This window comes from Haliaeetus leucocephalus, unplaced genomic scaffold (assembly GCF_000737465.1).
Source record: "Haliaeetus leucocephalus isolate CR32 unplaced genomic scaffold, Haliaeetus_leucocephalus-4.0 Scaffold173, whole genome shotgun sequence".
Taxonomy (NCBI): Eukaryota; Metazoa; Chordata; class Aves; order Accipitriformes; family Accipitridae; genus Haliaeetus; species Haliaeetus leucocephalus.
The window spans coordinates 8017903-8039318 of NW_010972609.1; the positions used below are offsets into that span (position 1 = coordinate 8017903).

General features: G+C 35.3%; 1 protein-coding gene across 1 annotated transcript in view; it reads left to right on the forward strand.

Annotated features, from left to right (window-relative positions):
- Nucleotides 1–14411: 14411 nt before the first annotated feature.
- PPFIBP2 (PTPRF interacting protein, binding protein 2 (liprin beta 2)) overlaps nt 14412–21416 on the forward strand; it is an 86663-nt gene continuing 79658 nt past the window's right edge. Inside the window, exon 1 of the mRNA XM_010563912.1 lies at nt 14412–14478. Coding sequence (XP_010562214.1) covers nt 14412–14478 — 67 coding nt within the window. The remainder of the gene's footprint in view (nt 14479–21416) is intronic.

A 21416-nucleotide genomic window follows, 5' to 3' on the forward strand; every position in this document is an offset into this window, starting at 1 on the left:
TGGGAACTGCTGTTTTACTTTATCCTCTTCTGAAAACAAGTCTGGTTGGTCTCCACATTCAGAGGTGACTTAGCTGGGGGTGTCTTCTTGTTTCTGTCTGTACTGCTTACACAAATAAGTAATTTTGTTTCCAGTTTGCACTATTTTCAACCCAAAGTTTATTTCAGAAGTCTTAGTTTGACAGAGGAAAATATTTGCCAAGTGTCTCTTGAATATAGGGAATTATATTTTTATTCCACCACAATACAGTGCAGATAGTAGCATCTGCTTTAATAATGCACAATCAGAACATCTTATTCTAATGACGTTGCAGTAAGATTTATGAATGTGTTTCTGTGATGATGATAAACTAATGTGTGTAATCCAGTCAGCTCCCAAATGGAAGTATTTTGATGTTCCACTCCAGAGAAAAAAAATGTCTCTAGCAAAGACCTTGGGGAAGTAAATCTGATATTTTAAATAGATAGGAAACCAGCACAAACCATCCTGCAAAGCAGTTTTTGCATTTCACCTGGATGGTATTTGCTGTGTGCAGTATTAGATACGGGATGTATGAAGATCTTCTTGCGTAAGACTTCTCTGTCTTTTACATAAAATGTTCTATCATTCTGTAGTTCATAATGAAATTTCTGTTAAATCATCTTTGTCCTATACATTCAGTGCCTTGGTGACATTTCAGCCAATGTTAACCTATATACTAATAAAAACAAGCTCTTAGGAATTGAAGTAGGTGATCCAAAGAGGTGCCTTCCAACCTCAGCTATTCTGTGATTCCATTATTCTGTGATAACACTCTCATATGCTTCATAAAACTGTTCTCATTAGGCTTAAGTGCAGGTCTTCACAATGCAGTTAACATAAGCTCTTACCTGAAATTTCCTATTAACTCCATTCCTTTCTTTCATGCGGAAAACCTCTTTTTTCAAGTTTTTATGCCCAACCTAAGGTATGAAGTTGTGCATTGGTTTATGATTGTAACCTCTCTATATACTTTGCAGTGAGGCTACAAGTGAGAAGTCACATAAGCATGGGTCATCTTCCTGTGGCCTTACCATCACTCCCTAAACAGTTTCACTGGCAGATTTATGGTCACCCAGCAGACCAGGAGAAAAAATGGCAAAACAAGTCACTGGACCTTGAGATGTGTTCAGGACATGCATTAACAACTTCAGAAACTGTGAGACTGTAGGAAATGTGGTAATAGCTTCAACCCAGATACTCAGACATGGACCCCAGCTACCCCTGTTAATTAACAGTGCATTAAATGTACTTACCACTTCAAAAAAAACAAACAAAAAACAAACACCCCCCACCAAACAAACAAAAAACCTCCCATAGCTGAACTTAAGGTACGTTTATGCAAGTGCTATGTAAACATATATATATATAAGTAAAGCATCTGTTGTAAGCTCTCTTGTAATACATGCATTAATAATTGTTTCAAGAAGGGAAGAACAAATCTTAAATTTCAGAGCTACTTATATGGACCAGAAGCACAGACTGGTTGTAAAATATCAATGAAAGTAGGATATGTAATTTTCTTAAGGAATGTGTTCATTGCATCTGAAAAAAAAATCAAAACAAGTGAATAGGTTTTTTTTTTTTTGAAAGAAGTCTTCTGTAATGAAAATATATATACAAAGTATTTTAGTGTTAGAACAGATTATGTTGAACCTGAAAATCTCAGTCATAAACATTATAAGTTATTAGTTAAATATTTCCTGAATTAAAATGTTCTTCAATGTAGGAAGCTGAGTGTATCCAAAGTAGTAATTTTACCTGAAACTGAAAAGAGCCATTTATGGTCTGATCTTGCAAACTTCATATGTACAAAAGGAAAATCATATTAGAACCTTTTGTTACTAGAAGAAAGGAGAGTTGCTATAACAAGCATTTGTGCAAAAAGAAGATCTGTTCTGGCCTGCTTTGCAGATCACACTATAGTGTTGTGAAAAATACTTCATAGTCCACAATAGTTACTCACCTATACTCTGTCCAGTGTGTGGAACATTTCATAATAGTTGTAGATTAGGCTAAGGATTAGAAAACTGTTGCAAGAATTGTGGTTCAAATCTGTTTTGCTTTGATTATATTCTCCATTTTAATTAGGAAATTTGGTAGCATCTTCAGTTTTATTTGAAGATTGTGAAGCCCAGCTGCTTCTCATTTCACATAAACTACTTGCAAAAGGATGTACTGTAGAAGACTGCATTTTTTTTTAACATGGGGAGAGGAGTTTGTGTTCAGAGTAATTTATTGGGTACAGAGGGAGCTCATGCTCTAGAATGAATTTAGTTTAGGTTCACCAGTCACTAGTAGTTTTTTATTTAATCAAAGCTTCTGATTATCCAGGGACTAATTGCAAAGAACAGGACTAGCAGCTGCTCACTTCCTTTGGAAACCCAGATTTGGGTACTTAGAAGCAGAGGTTCCAAATTAGTTAACACTTATAAAACTGCCATGCTAGGCAGCTTGCCTAGTTTGCGACACAGTATGCCTGTAAATATCATTTCACAGCAAATGTGTTTTATTTGCTTTTCTTAGCTAACAAAGTAAACAGTACTATTTCGTCATGGAGCAAAGCTATCCCATATCAATAAGGACTAATAGAGAAGAAACAATTTCCTTATGACAGAGCAGTATTTCAGTGTTTTTTAACATGACCGTATTTTTCTTTTCAAGTAGGAAAAGACTGAATATATATATTTTTTGAATTAATAAAACTGTCTTGAATATTTCCACTTGGAGTTTTTGAAGACCCCTGAAACACAGGGGACTAAATGTCTCATATATAATAGCAGATCAAATTTTAGTTACAAATTTAGTATCAAAGTATAAAGTAGTCATGATCACTGATATGGGAGCAGACTTTGATCCATTTTCTGGAAAGTGAAATAAAGTGAAGAAACTGACAGTGAGCTCTGATTTCCTTTTCTCTCCTGAAATAGAAGAAAAAAATAATTAATTTCATCCAGTGGACAGTCATTTGAATAGTTCAGTCTTTTTTCTATTGGTTTTTAATTTTTATTTTTATGCACTGTCACTTGGCCCCAGATGCAAGAAACTTCTGAGATATTTTTCATACAGACAAATCAGCTAGTAGCTATTAGCTATTAAAGGACTTTGCAAGTCATTAGCCTGAAATCAGTTCATTTTGTGTTCATAAACAGGTCCAATAAAGGTATTGTTACGAAACAGTAAAATACATGGTTAAGTTATTACCTCAGGAAAATCCATAGGTTTATTCACAATCAGACCAAATATGAGTAGTAAGCCTTTCAAACAGTTCTAAAAAGCTGCTCTGAGTCTTGACATGAAATTCTCTGAAATAAGATAGGACGTGTAAAAGCCCGACACTCAGTATCCCCTCTGGTGTTACTGCTGTTTGGGACTGTGACAGTGTGCTTTTGGACTTCTGGCCTTGCTATAATGACACTCAGGCCTTTCAGAGTAATATAAGAATTCTGTTTCATTTGTCTTCTATGTCAGTACAAAGGTGTCTAATCCATTTATTTCAGAGCTAGTAAAATTTTACTAACTTCATAATAATATATTGCTTCAGGTAGTGTTATACTCTAGCATTTGCAGATACAACTGCAATTTTTCTATTTATTTCAATCATATGAAAGAGTTTTTCTCTGGAGTGGAAGTAACACAAAGTAGCACAAATTTTAGGCTACGGTTTTATTTTTTGGCAAATACTTCTGGGTCATTGTTCACATTCAATTAAAATACTTATCTGGAACTGAATCTAGAGAAATCCTATGTATGTTCATTATAATGGTTTAACTTCTATTTTTTTCATGCCCTAAAACTAATGGGAATTCACTATTAAAAGAGAACAAAAGTGATCGTTTATATATGCCCCATTGATGAACTATGCTGACAGCATCCTGAACTTCAGATGTAAATATATATGTAAACACCAGAAGAATACTGAGATTATGAATGGGTCTGTTTCTAGGTCCAGTTCTTGCATTCAGTTTGTGTTGAGAAAGGCATCTTTTAATTTGCAAAACTTCCCAAAGCTTTCTAAGTGTCCTAGCAAACCTGTAAGCCAAAATGACTAAACTGGAATATGGTAGCTTTGGAGGCTTATACATGTAACCAGTTTTACTGAGCAATTAGTCTCTTTCTGGAAATGACATATACTTTTTAAGTTTTGCAAATTCAAACAGGCATTCTGATGCATGGAACTGTGGCTGGGCATTTTCTTACCCCTTTCTTAGTCCTACATATCATGTATATTTTATAAGGAGAAGTTCAAATTGATTTGACTTCCCTTGATAACATGATGTGACAGGGAAACTTGTTCATTTTACCTTTGTACAGAATTGAGAATAAATGCCTCGAAATGGTTGGCAGACAAGACATGATGGCCTTTGTGGTTGGTAAGAACTTGAGAATGCCTAGCATGGTTGGTAGTAAAAGGTGCTATAGATAACAGTAGACTTCTAGGATCTCTTTTGTATCCTGTCCCACTGAATGTATCTACTCTATGGAGGCAGCCTGCTGGGCACTTCAGAACTCTTTTGTAAGCCTGTAAAAAGTTTGCACCAAATACTCAAAACTGGATATACAGTTACCTGAAACTTACTTGTTTCAGTTGTGGCAATAGAGCAGAAACAGTAGCAGCATGCATAGATGAATGTGAAATAGAAAAGCTGAGCAATTGGGTGGGTTTTCAGCGTGCTGATTCTGTTAAGATCCTTTGCTAGGTAGACATGTTTTTCTGTGAGCAAATATAGCTCCTCCATAGAATAGGTCATTGAGGAGACCTATATATCTAGTCACATGTTCATTATGGGCTGCTATGTGTTCCCTCTAAAATCAGCTTTTGGTTTCAGTGGGTGCTTAATCTGTCTCTAGTCATCTTGGTATTCGATTTTTTTTCTAGGATCCACTGGAAAAACAAGAATAAAGGATGTCACATTTTTCTTGCCACCTCTAATAATGTTTCTTCAGCTGGGAAATATTACAAGTTTCTCTCACCTACGTGAATCTTAAAAGTATTAAATGTTGCTTTTGGATGTCAAGTTACTGTTGTGTCTGTCATGCAACATTGCCTCTCCGTATAATGTTTTTTCTCATAATTAGAAAATTATGTTAATCCATTAAGTAAAAAAAGTAAATATGATAGGAGAATATATCATTCTCTGATTTAGAAATCAGCTGTGGCACAATGTTTGATACAGCTGCTTCCTTACTTGTTGGCCAGTTCTGCAAGGAGTAAGATGTCCCATATTCTGAATAATGGAGGAGCAAAATCAACAAAATGTGCCATTTTAGATCAGGATTTAATTTGCCATTGGGAATTTTTGCCTCTTGGTTATACTTATTATTTAGGCAGAGAAAGAGAAAAACTTGAAGACAGTTTTTTCCAAATATTTTCATTAATCTTCAGCAAGCAAGCAATATAAGAATGTTTTGTTTATAAACATAGGCATTAAACTGACACAGCTGTTAAAATTTATGTTTTCATTGATGTGATGAGTAATGTGGGATATGGTGCTTTTCATGGTGATCCATTTATTGTTCCTAGTTTAATGCTTTTAATCCAAGCAGATTCACTTAAGTCGAATTTGCTGTTTCTAGCAGAAGTATGTTTTTCCTTTCTTTGTTTCCCACAGACACTTTCCTCAAAATAGCTACTGAAGCTTAAATTTATACAGAAGTACTTGATACTGTCAGTTCCTGTTAGTGTGAATTCAGCATGTTTGTGTTCACAGATGCAGGGTGGGTCATATTAAACCAGCCTAGTGATGTTTCCAGTTATTTATAAATTGCTACACAAAATGTTTCAAAGAGGGAAAAAATATTAATATGAAATTAAATTTTACAAAGTCAAAAAAGCTGTCTTTTTAGTATTCGTTTTTAAGCCTTATGTCTAAAGCTGAGTTTAGACTTCACAAGTCTTCATATCACATTAATAAAGTTGAGGCAAATTCAGGACGGAGCTTTATAACCTGAATAACTCAAGAGTAGATCATTTTGTAATGAGAATTAATCATAAAAAATATTTCTCTTAGTTGTGTCTATGTTGGACTGTTTCTGTGTGTAATCTAACCCAGACCTCAGCTTTTTACCTTAGAAATCCTGTGGATGAAAATTGTCTCTTTTGATTGTAGGAAGTCAGTTTTCTAGCTTGTTAACCCTCCTCTTTGTTCTGAGGTTCTGTTGCCAAAGAACAGATCTTGGATATCTCAGTGTCCACTGGTGCCAATTCCTCTACCAATCCTCACCTTTTAAGGTCTGTTTTAAGGAACGCTTAGTGCTCTCCAGTCTTCTAATCCTCTGAAGTGAGTTATTTCTGTAAACATTCATTGCTTTTACTCTGCGTGGAAACATTCACATATTCACCTATGTTGTCATGTATTTCTTCTGTGGCATTTTTCTAAAGGTCAGAAATACCCTGCAACTTGAATGCTACATATAGCCTTGGTCATCTCATCTCAGCTACGGTGCAATAAAACAAGAACAAGTACATAGAGAAGCAGCGAGTGTGTTGAAAAGTATGGATTGGGTTTACTCTGAGGAGAGACTTGCAGGATAATGACTCTTCAGTTAAACAGGGATGTTATAGGGGGAGAAAGGGGAATAGGACTGGAAAGAGACTGTAAGATGGTGGCATGAAAAAGTGAGCAGTGATTAACCACTGTTGGGTTGGTTTTCTTCCGTGATGTCAGAGCATTCACTGAAAAATTATACAAAATGGATTTGAATAGAAATCAGATAAATCTACAGAGGGTAGGTCCTTCAACATCTATGAAACATGGTTCCTATCCAGTCTGTGTTTCATGAAGTCTCATTCTTGCTGATTACTGGGAAAGAGAACAGGAGACTGATCACTATGCACCTGTGTTGCACTGAACATCATTAGAGACAGAGCACTGGAACGGACAGACTGAACGAGCATGACTGTTCTTACAGTGTCATAAGAGTTCCAAAAATCCATAGCTGTTTTCTGCCTCTGAGTCATATGAATTTGATGGATACCTGTCTTGATTACACTACCGGCAATAATAAATAGAAGTTGAGGCACTAGGACCAAAGACTGTATGGGTTCTAATAAGTAAGACAGTTGGCTGAGGAGTGTTTGCTCTGTTGGCAAAGTAGCTGATTTTTACAACAATCCTCTGTGTACATCAAGCAACTGAAGAAAATGGACACTGTGAACAGATGTGAAAATTGGACCTCCTTACATTTCTTTGAGATAGCAGATCTTCTGGCCCTGTGTTAGCACTGGCCTCCTTTAAAGAAACATCTGTGTTTTCAGACTAATATTCCAAATGGTACCTGCATAAGTTAATGCAAAATCTGTTTCACAGTGCCCATATACGCTTCTGTATGCCTAGTGGGATTTATACACATGTAGTTAATAGATTAATAAAGTTAGTTATTAGTAGTGCTTGTTCTGCTGAGTTGGTTCTGTAACAGCTTAATGGGCAAGAAGAATGATTTCCATTTACAAAACTTACTGAAATGCAGAAAGGCAAACAAAAATTGAACACTAGGATTTTCCATAAGGGGCTGGCCTGATCAATTACGTTGTCATCGCCAGGCTGAGAAGCCTTTGCTTCAGAAAGATTTGAAAAAGCCTGAGAACTATTTATGAACCATAAGAAACATTATTTGTAATTCTCAAGTTTTAAAGAATGTTTTTTCCAGCACTATAATTTGTCTAAATATTTAGGATTTTTATACAGGATAGCTTTGAATACTTCTGTTAATCATATATACCTAATCTCTCTCAATTTCTGTCAAGGTCTTATCCTCTGTTTTACTCTAGGGCAGAGTTCATTAGTGTGTGAATTCTGTGTTTATTACCATTTCCCACCTTTCAATTTACTAGAGCATGAATTTACTTTCGCAGGATCATTCATTATATCATTTCTCAGCTTAAGTTTTTCAACTCTTGTGTGGTTTTGTTGGTTTTGGTTTTTGTTTTTGTGGGTTTGGGGGGGGGGGGGGGGATGCAGTTTCCCAGGCATTGAATCTGGAGTTAAGTAACTTAGAAGACCTAGTTGAAACGTTGTCCTTCATGGAAGAAAATTTGAAGCTGTAACCCTGAGGCTGGTGAATACCTGAGATTAGAAAGGGAGGGACGGGACGGGACATGTTTATTTTAAATGTCAGAATTTTGGGGGTGTAACTCTTCTTAATTGTAATACTTTTATAACTAAATGTGAACTGTAGTACCAAATCTGACTTTTGTATGCCATTCATCTTTACATTTATTTTAAGACCACAAATGTTCACGTTTTGGTTCAGAAACTTTCCCCCCATGTATTTTACCAGGTAACGCTTTATGCAGTTGAAGTTTAAATCCAAAGCATTTATTCACTGTGGTTTTTTGAAGTTTTAACTAGCTAGAAATTGGAACTAGTTAGATGATAACTGAACTAAAATAATTAGTGGTTATTTTCATTTAATTCAATAATAAATAATAAACGCAATTTTGGTTTTAAGATTTGCAAAGTTGGAAGCTACAACATTTCCCTTTATATTGTGTATAACAAAGGGAAAACTTAAAATATCTGATAACAATTTAAAATTAATTTATGAAGTGCTTTTTTAAGCTTTTATGAGCAATGTTTAAAACAACACTGAAGGAATGAAGGGCTTTCTACAGTTGACAGAACTGCTATAGAGAGGAGCTGAAGAAACCTCACTTTGCACATGCCATTCTGTCAGCGTCAGCTTTTATACGTAAGGATGAGACTTTGTACAAACATGAGTCAGGAAATTTGGTTATGGTACCAATAACAACTGTAACTTAATATCCATGTGGAGGAGTGACTATGTGGTGATCTGTGTTCTTAAAGCATCATAAAGTATCAGATCCTTTAGCATATTTTTAAGGGTGCTTTCTTTTTTCCTTCTCCCTCCCTTCCCCCAAAATTGAGGTTCAGACTCATATTAGCAAACTTAATGGGTTTATTTTTAAAAACAGATGTTTGGCTTTGACTTTGCTACTTCATAATGCAGTAAATTTAACTACATTCAGTTCCCTTCATATTTTAAATCAAATTATTTAGTATAATATGTTTAAAAGGAGCATAGTTCTTACTGCTTGTCACTCTACTTTTATCAGCAGCACATAAATGTGGTGGTTTTACAGTGCCAGAGTAATACCTAGCTGCCTGCATAAGTCAGTTTAGCTTATTTAGTTAATGACCTTAGTTCATTTTCACCACGGAGGTATTGTACTAGTACTGTGCTTTGCCTAAGGATGTCCCTTCATGTAAGGACTCCCAGCAGTATGTTGACTAGAGACTTTACCAGTTCTTCTACCATCTATCTGAAATAGTTCAGTATCAGGTCTTCATTCAGCTTTGGCTAATCTATATTTCTCTGTAGAGTTTCCCTCTCCCCCTTAGTGTGGACCCGTTACACTTTCTGACTGAAAATAAATATTATTTTTTTTTATTCCCATTCTAGTAATTCTTAAAAAAACCTCTATATTCTTGGTTTTATTTATTACATGAAGGGTAATCAATGAAGGAAAGGTTCTATTTACCCTTCTGCCTATTCCAATGAAGCATATGAAGGGGAAACAGAGCAAGTAGTGTTTAAGTTATAGTCAGATGAGTGGGATTTCTGGCTGGATAGTCCTGCAAGATGCCATATAAGTAGTGTTCCTTAGGCGGTCATTCTAGTGATCATCAGAAATTCTTCTGTTGCCAGCAGCTGTGGATAGTTATTTAGGACTAAGGATTAACTTAATTAGAGAGGTATGCCAGGTTCTAAAAGGCCATGATTCAAATATGTATTTATAACTTTTTTATTTGATGGTGTTGTGAGAACCACTGAGCCATGTTGGAGATGAATCAGCAATTGTGTTCCTGTGGGGTGACTGGATACAATACAGCATGTGGCTGGGGGAGAAGCAAGGTGGGAAATGACGGGGGTGGAAATTGTGCACATTTGTTCATTCCAGCTCAGGAGTCATCCTGCAGCTGAAAAAAGCAGGGAGGACTTCTGAAGCTTACCCAAGCCACTTGATATTTCATTATACCATTAAGTACAAAGCAATATGATACTTGAATTTGAATCTTTAAACAGTTTACAAACACGTATTTATTCATCCCAGAAAAAAGCTGGTGGTAGTTAATTATTAGCTGTGTCTTCTAAATGAGGAATTTGTAGGCCACTCAAAGCATTGATATTAAGGCAAGATCTGGATTTCAAGAGTTCTTGTCAAAAATCACATCTCTCTCCATAACTGATAAAGTTGGCAAACTAATTATTAGGAGCAACCTTGGAAAAACATCTGAGTTATGAGTTGCCTAAATGTTCACATTCTTATCTCTGGACAGCTGCTGGTTCAAGGCAGCCGTGAAAGATTCAAATTTAATTAAGGCTTTTCACAATTCTGAATACGTCTTGCTCATAGTGAATATGTCTGTTAAATATTATGTTCTTTTTGGACACAGTAAGCTGTAGTTTTACATACAGAAAGTAGGTTAAGAAATTTGCAAGGGATATTGGCTCTAAGCACAATAGTTCTACCAGAGATATTTTATTTGAAATGCAAATTTCAGCTTGGGATTTATAGGGTAAAGCTAGCTGAGCAAAATAAATTTAGGGCATTCAGACCAGTTCACTCTGCACTTCCTGGAAGATCTTATTACTTAGGTAATTATAACAAACAGGGTTGCAATATCTTTGTGGGCTGGGCTCTAAATTAGTATGAGCGTGTGCCTTAGAAGGGATGATAATAATTTAGACTCACATCTGCTTAACAGTAAAACTTTGGCTATTAATAGTGAGCAATTTTTACTGATCAGGCGAAAAAGTAAATTCTTTTCTTCATAAGGACCTGAAAAGGTGAGTAGATGGGTTCTTGTATTTTGCTGGTATATAAATTAGTCTAATAAATCCTGAAGGTTTGAATTTGCTAATATTAAAGCTTGTACTGTAATGTTAGAGATAGTTTTTGTTCAGTCCTTACCAAAGCTGAAATAACTTATTTTTCAAAATATATGTATATTTTTATATAGGTAGATAAGTCATGGTGTTCTGCATCTGTTGATGTCATTCAGGAATGAAAACCATAAAAGGAATTGCAATTAAAATACCAGCAAATAGATGGATCCTGTTTGATGCACTTGGCATGCCTTGGGATTGATACAGGTGTCTTGTTATTTAGTTATAATTAAAAAATAATCCACAATTGCAGATATTTCTATAGAACTAGATCAGAAATGGTAACTGAAAGCATATGAGAGCTAACAAGCTCTTTTCACAATATTGCTCAGAACAGTCAAACTGTAAGAAGGGAGTGTCTGGGAAAGTAAGACTTGCCTGAAGCGCAAGCAACAGGTCTGTCTAGAAAAAGATGTCAAGCAAGTAATATTACATTATTGCTCTGGAGCAAAGAACATTGCTTTTATTAATAAATCATTGCTTGATCAGCAGGTTTTACTCTAGCTTAATGCAGTTAAGCAGCAAATACACTGTGGATACAGGCAGACTGTGGAGGCTGGGAGGAGATAGAAGACTTAGTTCTGGTGATATTTTCGGCAAAACTTAATGGTTTGTGCCAAGGTCTTGACTGAAGGTTTTTGTATAAGTAAAATTTCAAGTTTGTAATGTAATGTATCAGCTTTTTCTGTACCTTTTTCACTACAGATGGTCAAATACTATATTTGATGTTTGGAAGAAATGGTACTTCTGCATTTTTTGTTAATAACATCTGTGTATTACTCTAGCCGCTTTAAGCACGCGGAGCAGTAGCTTACAGCACAAATAAGAGCATGCAGTGCAGTGTAGCAATAGAAACTCTATGCTATGTTTAGTATTTTTCATTCTTTTTCTCCCTTCTAACTTTGAGCCAGTCTACTGTCCTGGTTTACCAACACAACTGGTGGCCATAGATTTCTGGGGGAATGGCAGGTAGCCACATCCACCAAATGAGCAAGGTAGCCTAGGTGCCTCTTTGGCAGCTGCTTACTGTAGGTGGATTTCCTTTCACTGAGGTGATTATTACCGATGTTATGGTTGCTTTGAACTGAGGGAAATATTGCAAGGAAGAAGGCTTATTGCAGTTGAGAATCAGGTATCTCTAAAGTATTTAGTGAATCTACTAAGCTACTGGCAGGTAGATGTGACAACAGTAGATGGAAATCTACCAAAACCAACAAATTGGCAACAGAATCAGAGAGAGTGTCTGTAACGTTCACATGTGTAAGCATTCTGAAATTTTAAGTTTATATCAGCTGATTTAATGACTTTCCAGATTATTCTGAGCATAATTTGTGTTATTTCCAATACCAGTAACTGAAATGTTTGAGTTGGATGCATTTTGGTGAAATTCAGTTACATTTAGCATTGTTCATACTCAAGTTATTAATTTGATAAAAATGGAGAGACCAAAACGCACCATTCATTTACATTAATCTTTGCCTTGGGTGACACTAAAGATATTTCTTCCGTTTTCTGATAAGGCATTCTCATATTGCTCTTCAGATTAATTTGATCTGAAGTTAAATAATGGCTTACCCATTACAACAAGCTATAAATGGCAGAGCTCAAATTAGAGCGTAGTAGTTTCTGACTCTTACTCCTGCATCTGTCCCTCTAGATAGTGGTGTTGTATACATTGACTAGAATGGACATAGGACACACACCTTACTGATAACACAGAGGTTATTAATAAATTAGCTTGCTTTGTGTATATTTCACCAGCACCATGGAGAAAAGCCTGTGTCTCAGGATTTTTAGTTTTTAAGAGAAGCAAATAATTTTGAATTGTTAGTAAAAATTTTCCATTGCACTGGGCTTATTACTGAGATTGAACTTTTCTTATGATGCATTAATTTCGACTCAGCCTCAAGTGTACTTTTAGGGATTTTTTTTTCTCTTTTTTTTTTTTTGATGGTCCCTCTGAAAAAAAAAATGAGTAAGCTTTTATTTTAAAGCTGACTTTATCCTCTGGCTGCTGATTCTACATTCTAGTGTTTAGGCAGGCTCCAACTGAGATAGTAAATGCAGGTGATTTAGCTAAAAGTCATGCAATTGGTCATGGTGGCCAGTGTCTGAACTGTCACTGGATGAACACAGTACCAAAATATTTTCATCTATGTGAATTACCATTAGAGATTATTATAATATTTATTTAAATTCAGAATAGTTGAATTATCGCATGATAAGTACAGAATAGTGAAATTTCAGTGGCATTGGAATACATCAGCCCCACAAACATCTGACCATTGCTGATACACTTGTCTACAGTCTGCATCATTTGAAGGATATCTCTAGCCATTGTCAGACAGGTGTGTTTTGTGGTGCTTAGAAAGCTGTCAAAATTGAACAGTTTTGAATTACAGATTTAAAAACCTGCTTTATCAGAAGATTGAATATGAGAAGACTGAATTGCACCCTTCATGGAAGAGAAATCAAAATTCTATGACCCTTTAAATTAGGCTTTTTCAGTGTTTTGAATTGTGTGTTAGAGCACTGCAAAAATTATGTATAAGTACGATCCTTGTTCATCGCTGTGTGGGCACTGGTTTCATACTTCGGCGATGAAGCGATGTGCAAAAGGGCCTTATTTCAGAGAGAATTTTCTCACTGGCAGTGAAATGGACAGTGTAAATTTTTTTCGCCTTTGAAATGTCATCTGTTGACAATAATGACTGCTACTTGACTAAGAGTCCGGCAACACCAACTCACAAGTAGAGTCTAATTTTGGAACATTTTGTTTGTTATCCTTAATGTCAGATGGTAACATGAATGTCTTTAATCCTGTTTGAAAGAGGCAGCAGTAACTTCAGAAACTTCATACCTGGGGCATTTTGGTTATTGGAACAGAAAGAACTCTGTTTTCAGTGTCATGAAAGAAGTGGTAGAAAGATTGCATAGGGATATAGAAAGGAGTAAAAATGATTTCGGAATTGTCTTTACTCTTAAAGCAGCAATCAAAAAGCAGAGCTCCTACAGAGTTCTGCTTATAGATTAAGCATGTTTTTCACCATGTGTTCATTCCTTCATTGAAATCTAGTCAACCATCTTTTTCTGCACAGTGCAAAAGTTTGAAATGCACTGAACTTTGAATCTAGGAAACCACTGTTAAGGATGAGGGGTAGGGGAATCTCAAGCTTCTGGTATTTGAGATTGTTTGGTTTTGTTTCCATCTGCATTTTCTTGTTTTAGTAAAATCTCTTAAAAAAATAAATGAATTAACAGTGAATGAAAAAACTCAAATCCCAAGTTATCTATCAAGAATAGGAACAATTTCGTTAGTTTTCATATTACTAGGCTGTACTTTTGCTAGTGTGGACTTCTGCTTGTGTGGCTTAATTTATAATGTAACAGTGACATATTTTTCTATCAGGTCTGGTTTAGTGTAATACACGTGGTTTCATCTGTTTTTTTCAGTAGAAAGTAAAGGTCTGAAGAAATCACAGATGATGGCTTCTGACGCTAGTCATATGCTGGAAGCAGCTTTGGAGCAGATGGACGACATCATTGCAGGTATAATAATGCTTTCTTTTATACCAAACTCTTTTTTGATTTAACTATGTTTGTCTTTTTCCCTCCTGCAATTTTCCTGTTTGCTTTTTTTACTTATTATTCTCAATTTGTCAAGTTCTGCGACACGCAAATTTCTCTGGTTCAACTGTTATGTGAAGAAAATTTAAAGTAAAATAAAGGAAGAAAACCAGCAACTCCACCTCAGACGTGAATATTGAAGTAAGAGTGATTTACTTTGCTCTAAGGCTATATGGTAGTATAAACACATCCTAATTCATGTGGTAACATTCCATATTGTATATGTTAGTTTTTTATTTCAGTGTGTCTTTGAAAAAAGTTTTCACCAAGTCTTATAGTTAGCTGGATGGTATATATATCTGTATTTTACACACAGACACATAGATATACATAAATACATACATATATAAAAATATACACAATTTTATTTATGATATATATTTAAAATAGCTTAGCTATTAATTACCTTCATGGCCTAAGAGTTAGAATGTGTATCTTTTTGTTGACATTTAAATCCAGGAGTGGAGTTATGAATTTCTTTTTTACTCAGCTGTCCACTAGAAAGGTATATGATGCAAGACAGTATTTGCTGTCTTTTGGTGCTTTCGTGTTAAGGCAATTAAAAAAATATCTCTCAACATTACAGCATCCAAGAAGAGAAGTTAATTTCTGTGGTTAGAACTCAGTAGCCTTGGGGTTTGTGCTTACACACCGTTCAGTATGAGCTCCTAAAAGAAGTATCTGGGTAGGGCCATGATCTCACTTGTGCACAATGGGAAAGCATTCACTAAAGCTTTATAAATTTAAACAGTGACACCCATGCTGTCCCTTCTTTTTTTTTTTCCCCCCTAATGATGAAGTAGATGGCATCGGCCTCTTGTTGCTGCAGTTGTGCTTCTTCCTGCTCTTCCTCCTGCTCTTCTAGTAAAGCTTTCTATCCAGAGACTAATATGGAGTTTCCAATATCAGACTAGCTGTGATTAGGCAGGAAGTAATTATCCAGGATTTTTAGTTTAAAGAATCTCTAGATTTTTTTTTTTCCCTCTCATCCACATATGAATCTTCACTTTATTCTAAATGTGCAAGCTTTAACAGGCTGCTAAGATATACAGAAGTGTAAATGTGACTATGTGATAGATAAAACTCCACAAATAACTTTTCACACCAATGGAACAAGTTCCAGGCAAATGGAATTGAGAATTTAGATACGTATTTCCTTCTCCCTTCTTTTTCTGAATGCAAAACTTTATTCAAACAAGATTTTAACCAACAGAAGTTAATTGGGAGTTTATTTCTTCAGCTCTTACAAAACACGTAAACAGATAGTCAGGGAAGCATTGGGCTTCCCTCAGATATGTAAAGAGAGAACAAGAAAAGCAAGTCCTAAACCATAATTCATAAACTAGGGAACTGAAATAATTTCTTAGCCATCGCAAACCTTGCGTTATCATACCGGCTAGTGCTATAAAAAAGCCAAAGTAACATAGAAGCCCATGTCCCTTTAATTATGCTATGGAACCTGTGCTCATAAATCATCTGCATGCATCTGGAAATTTTAACTCAATACCTCTCTTCTGTGATGATTTATACATAGCTGAGCACACATTGGTGATACGATGGATGCACTGATGATTCTGTTCTTCAGAAAAATCAAAAGAAAGAAAAATAGACATATTCTAGTTAAATTGATTTTCAGATTAGACACTTACTTTCTTCCAGGAATTGCCAGAGCTTTGTGGCATGTTTTCATTTGAAGGAAACGGTTAGCAAACTTGCCATGATTTTGAGGATTTTCATGCTTGTCATTCCATAGGATTTCATCTGCTTCAATCTTTTCTGTTAATAGATCATGCTTCCAACATATCTCAAATTGTCTGGTATCTCCTCTTATGAGCAATAAAAGACCATGTATTCAACAAACAGGTCTATCACCTTGCTTATCTGAGCAGTGCTATGTTTTGTTTAGAAGAAATTTCAGTTTTACTTGAAGATGCCATTTCATATTCCCTTCAAAGAAATGTTGCAGACTTACAGGCTGTACAGTTTTTCCAGTGAGATGATAACATTGCTGCTCAGTAGTGTTTCCATGAATGGAAGCTCTGAAAAAACGGTTGTTGTGAGGCTGGTTCTGGGTAAGACAGTAGGTGGGTAGTGTTGGGTATTTCTTCCATGGTACGGAAAGATAGCCTTGTAATATGTGGCGTAACTGATTAAATGGCAATATATGACTGCCTAAGAAAATCACATATTACTTCTAGTTTCATGCTAGAAAAATAATTGAGGTTGGAAGCCAGGTTTGATTTTTTTGTTTTTAACTTTCTTTTCCTTTTCCCCACTCCTTTTTCAGATTGTTTGTGCCCATAACATTTTAGGGTTTAACCTTGGTAAAAAAAGGAATGAGTTAAATTGTTCAGGCTTCCAAACAACATTGCTTTTACCCCACTCAGTTGCCATGATGGTGGAGACAGTGATACAGAGAAGCAAAGCAAATGATGGAAGAAATGCTCTGTGTGAATCAGCAGGTTGCATGTCCCATTCATAGCTGTTTTGTAGTGGTGTTGGTATCCAAGCTCTGAAACAAAAAGATTCAGGCATGCTAGTGGTATGTAGAGTTTGTCTCCACAGTGCAGGGATAGATCACGAGCAAATTGGCAACCTCTTCAAGAGAGTTGACTCTATGACTTCACACTACTTATAATTTTAGTCTAATGTCCACTGATGTTCAATATAATATGGAAAACAGGCTTATATGGGAATATAATGGGAAAAAAACCCGAAGATATTTCCCAGACAATGCATGTCTCGAGTCTTATCAATGTTAATTGAATATTTCCCATATGATTTCAGAATTATATCTACCTGTACCAATAAAAATCATTTTGCTTTATTCTTTTACTTACTTTTTAGTTATAATATAAAGTAAAAGCTCAGTTGGGTGTGAAGGTTGTTCACCTGATTGATTGATTGATTTATTATTTTCCATTACTAGAAATAGTTAAGACATTTTAAGACAGGTTGAGTTAAGTCTGTTCTGGTTGTTCTCCTCTAGCTAGTGTTCTGTGGGTTCCAGAAATATTTCTTGAATATTCTGGTATGACTTAAGGACAAAATAGATCTGCTGGAGCTTATACTTGGATACAGTTATTATTCATATTCATCTCAAATTGAGGAACATAGTAATTATTCAAGCTTGATTCTAATTCAATCCAGTAAACTTCTGTATGCAATTTGGGCAGGGACTGGAAAACAGGGAATGTTCTCTTGTCCTGTGTGGTGAGAGAACAAATAAGGTAGGATGCTCCTTCAGAAGGAGGACGGGAGGACTATCATGAAACAAATCAGGACTGAGAGTCTTCTAACTGCAGATTTATATATATACCATATTATGCAAATATTGGATAAATCATCTGTGCAAAGGTAGCTGCTCTTAAAGTAGACTGGAAACAGCAAAAAATCTACTGTTCAGAGCTTGTGCTTTCAGTTCACTGTATCCAAATTCCGTGGATATCTCACAGCAGCACTGGATTCAAAGACTAAGGCTAAACTTCATTACTGTCGGAAACTTATGTAGCTGATGAAAAAGATGTTTCATTTGGAATGAGGCCTGAGTGGGTACTAGAAGAAGTATGCTCTTCTCTTGGCCTCAGAAATCTTTGCTTTAGGCACAAAATGAGCATTAATCACTATTTTAGAGAAGTGAGAAGTCCAGAGATGTGTAACTTACATTGGTTAATTTTTGAAGCTTGAGTAGATGTGTATATATATACATGCAAAACCAGCATTCTCTCTGTTTAATGAAAAAACAGTCCTGACTTCTTTTATTAGCTGTAGTTATTAAAATATTAGATTGTGGTCTTGTCCTTTAAGGTAAGAACTGGGCATGCAAATACATATTACAAATATTTATGGATTTGCAGTCCTACTTTTAGCCTTCTAATTTTAAAACCGTTGTCCCTTACTCCAAATGTTAACATAGCTCATACATGATTCTGATTAATCCAGATAAAAAGTCTCACTGTAGACTGTGCATCTCAGTGCAATACAAAATGTATTAGTGTTTAGAGTGCATGAGGGTAGGATTGTAAAGCAAGATTAACAAATTGAATTTCATTGGGCTTGATCAAATTTGACAGATAGGTCAGTGTTCTCAAGTCTTTTATGCTTCAGTACATCTGTACTGATAACCCACCCTCATAGCTATATAAATTAGGCATGCTAAATGATTAGCCTGATTTGACTAAAATAGCAAAAAGGGCTAATGTGATTGTCAATGAACATGACTTACCCATTAGCTAGAATGACTTGCACTCCAAACAGAGGCTTTCTCTAAAGAAAGTGCCCGTATGTCGGGTCTGTCTACACATTCTTTATTTGAGGTGAATGACTTTGGCATTGCTTCCTTCTGAGGTTTGACCAAGTTATTACTTTCCCTTTTATTCAGCTGGTACCCATTTATTAAAATGGGTTTCTTTATAGGACTATGGATTTTGATTATTTTTTCTTTGCAATATATCCTAATGAATTAAAATTTTGATTTTATTTTATATCAAACTGCTTCCCTCTGTCAACAATCTGGAAATCCATTATCTCCTTTTGTGAATAATGACCATAATTGTAAGATCTAAAAACTCCTGTCACAATATTATAGGCTGCAGCTCAAGTCTCTTCAAATTCACCAAGTAATCAGTGTAATTATTGAATTTCCTTTTAACCAGAGCTCCTGCAATTATTGCTTACTGAAAAATAATGAGAAAGTTAAATGTGTTATCACATGGGTGTGTACTGATATTTCAGTATTAGTACTGAAAGATTAAAAAATATAAATAATTAAAAATTTTGTCAAGAAGTTGTCCAAGAAGTATGCATGTTTAAATTCTCTTCTCTCGAGGTGGCAGAACACTTGTGTTCAGTTCACAGCACAGCTTTGGCTGTGTGGTACAAACCCAACCACTTCCCACACCCTTGCTGAAAAAGGAGCCTTTAGAGGAAATTATACTTAAGAGATGAACAAGATTTTAGTTCAAGTTTAATATATTTCCCTCATAGGATCTATTTGCCAGAATTTGAAGGAGGACCTGTTTAGGGGGGGGGTTGTGGGGTTTTTTTTGTCTTTTTTTCTTTTATTGTTCTGCCCCATTGTAATTTTACTGTGAAAAGAATTGAGTTCAAGTTCCAGAGCTATGCTATGTTCCTGGATGTGTTAGATTACTAAATCACCTCTAGTTAAGTGATTAGAACTTGGATTAAAAATGCAAGACCGGTCAAAAAATACCAACACTCTCATTTGAACCCCTTTGGATGAATTTTAGGTTTTGTGGAATAAGGTTTTCACTGAGTTCCTACATAAATAATAGGAAATCAAAATTTTTCCTAGTGACCTCATCCTCTAACCATGAATAGTCATATTACATCATCACAGAATTCATTCAGAATGCAAGGACTAGTCTCACAGCACTTTAAGTGAAGAAGATAGACAACTCTGTTCTGCTTCATAAGGGACTGAAATTGTCCAGACCAGACAGAGAGCAATTAATCCTATTTTTTGTAGTATGTGTTGGGGCGTGGGGTGGGTCTTATTTGACATACATGCTGGGTGACATGCAGCTGATGGGCAGTACAAGCCTCTTGTGATTGTTTAGAATGACTAGGGAATAGCTTCTATTTTTTCTTTTCAATTTGTACACTTCCAGATGGCTTTATATTTTTATCACTTATGTCCTATTCAAGGCTCACAGTATTTTCAAATTCAAAATTTAGTTTCTATAGTAAAGGTGTATAGCTTTTTATCATTTTAATACAGAGATCTTTGTAGAATTTCCTTTTGGAGCACTGAACTGGCACAGACTATAGTTGAAATTATGATGAGGGAATAGAATAATTTAAATAATGAGCAATTTCTTTCATTATAAATCAGAGTAATTGAACAGCAACAGCTGCAGTGGTTTTCTTGTATTTTCTAAATAAATTGTAATTGTGTTAATAGGCTGTGCTTCAGTTATGATTAGTGTATTTCCTTTTTATTTTCTGTTCTTTTTCAACCAATAATTTTGGCTTTTTTCTGAACAAAAGAAATAATATAACTACAGCACTTGTTTATCTTGTTACTGCTATACATTAACTAAGGTGAGCATTTGTGAAGTTGTACTATACAAGACACTGTAGTGGCTTTTTGAAACCATTAGCTGGAGCATATTTATGCATTGATCTTATAGCAATAGAGGTATGAAAAATGAAATTAAATAATAAATTACTTGAAATCAGGTCTTTGATAGAGAAATGTATAACTTCCTGTCATAACAGTTACAGAAAATTATGTATCAAGAATATTGTGAGGGGAAAAAAAGATAAAAATGGTGACCTTTAATCATCCTGGATATTAAAGGGGAAAATATAAAAACCTAACACAAATATTTAGAGTTTCTAATTTGTAGTTCAACATTTATAACACTTCTTATAGCTTGTTAGGTACTGACATTTAGCTTCAGGTACTTGACTTTGGAAAAGCTAATGAGTTAATTCCTTAGATGTTGTCAACAATAACAGATTTATAACAATTTAAAACCTTTTAAAACTTTAAAAATATAGCAATTCACTGTCTTTCTGTTTATTTAATCTATAATTTTTCACGTCAGCTATCATCTTTCTCTTAGGTTTGTTAACGACATCTAAGACATGGTCTCACAAACTCCGCACACTTGAATAACCATTACAGCCGTTCGATACTATATTTTGTAGGGGCTTTGCACATGCTGTAGCTTTCAAGTTAAGACCTTGCATAACTGTTCAAGTGCAGTTTTAATCTGTGTTTTAAAAGCATGTGAAAATCATGGCAACTTGCATGTTGATTGTGCGTGTGCAGCGTTGTCTACTCATTCCTTACCCAGGGTTGCCAGAGCAACCTGGAGTTTGGAATTTCCTCA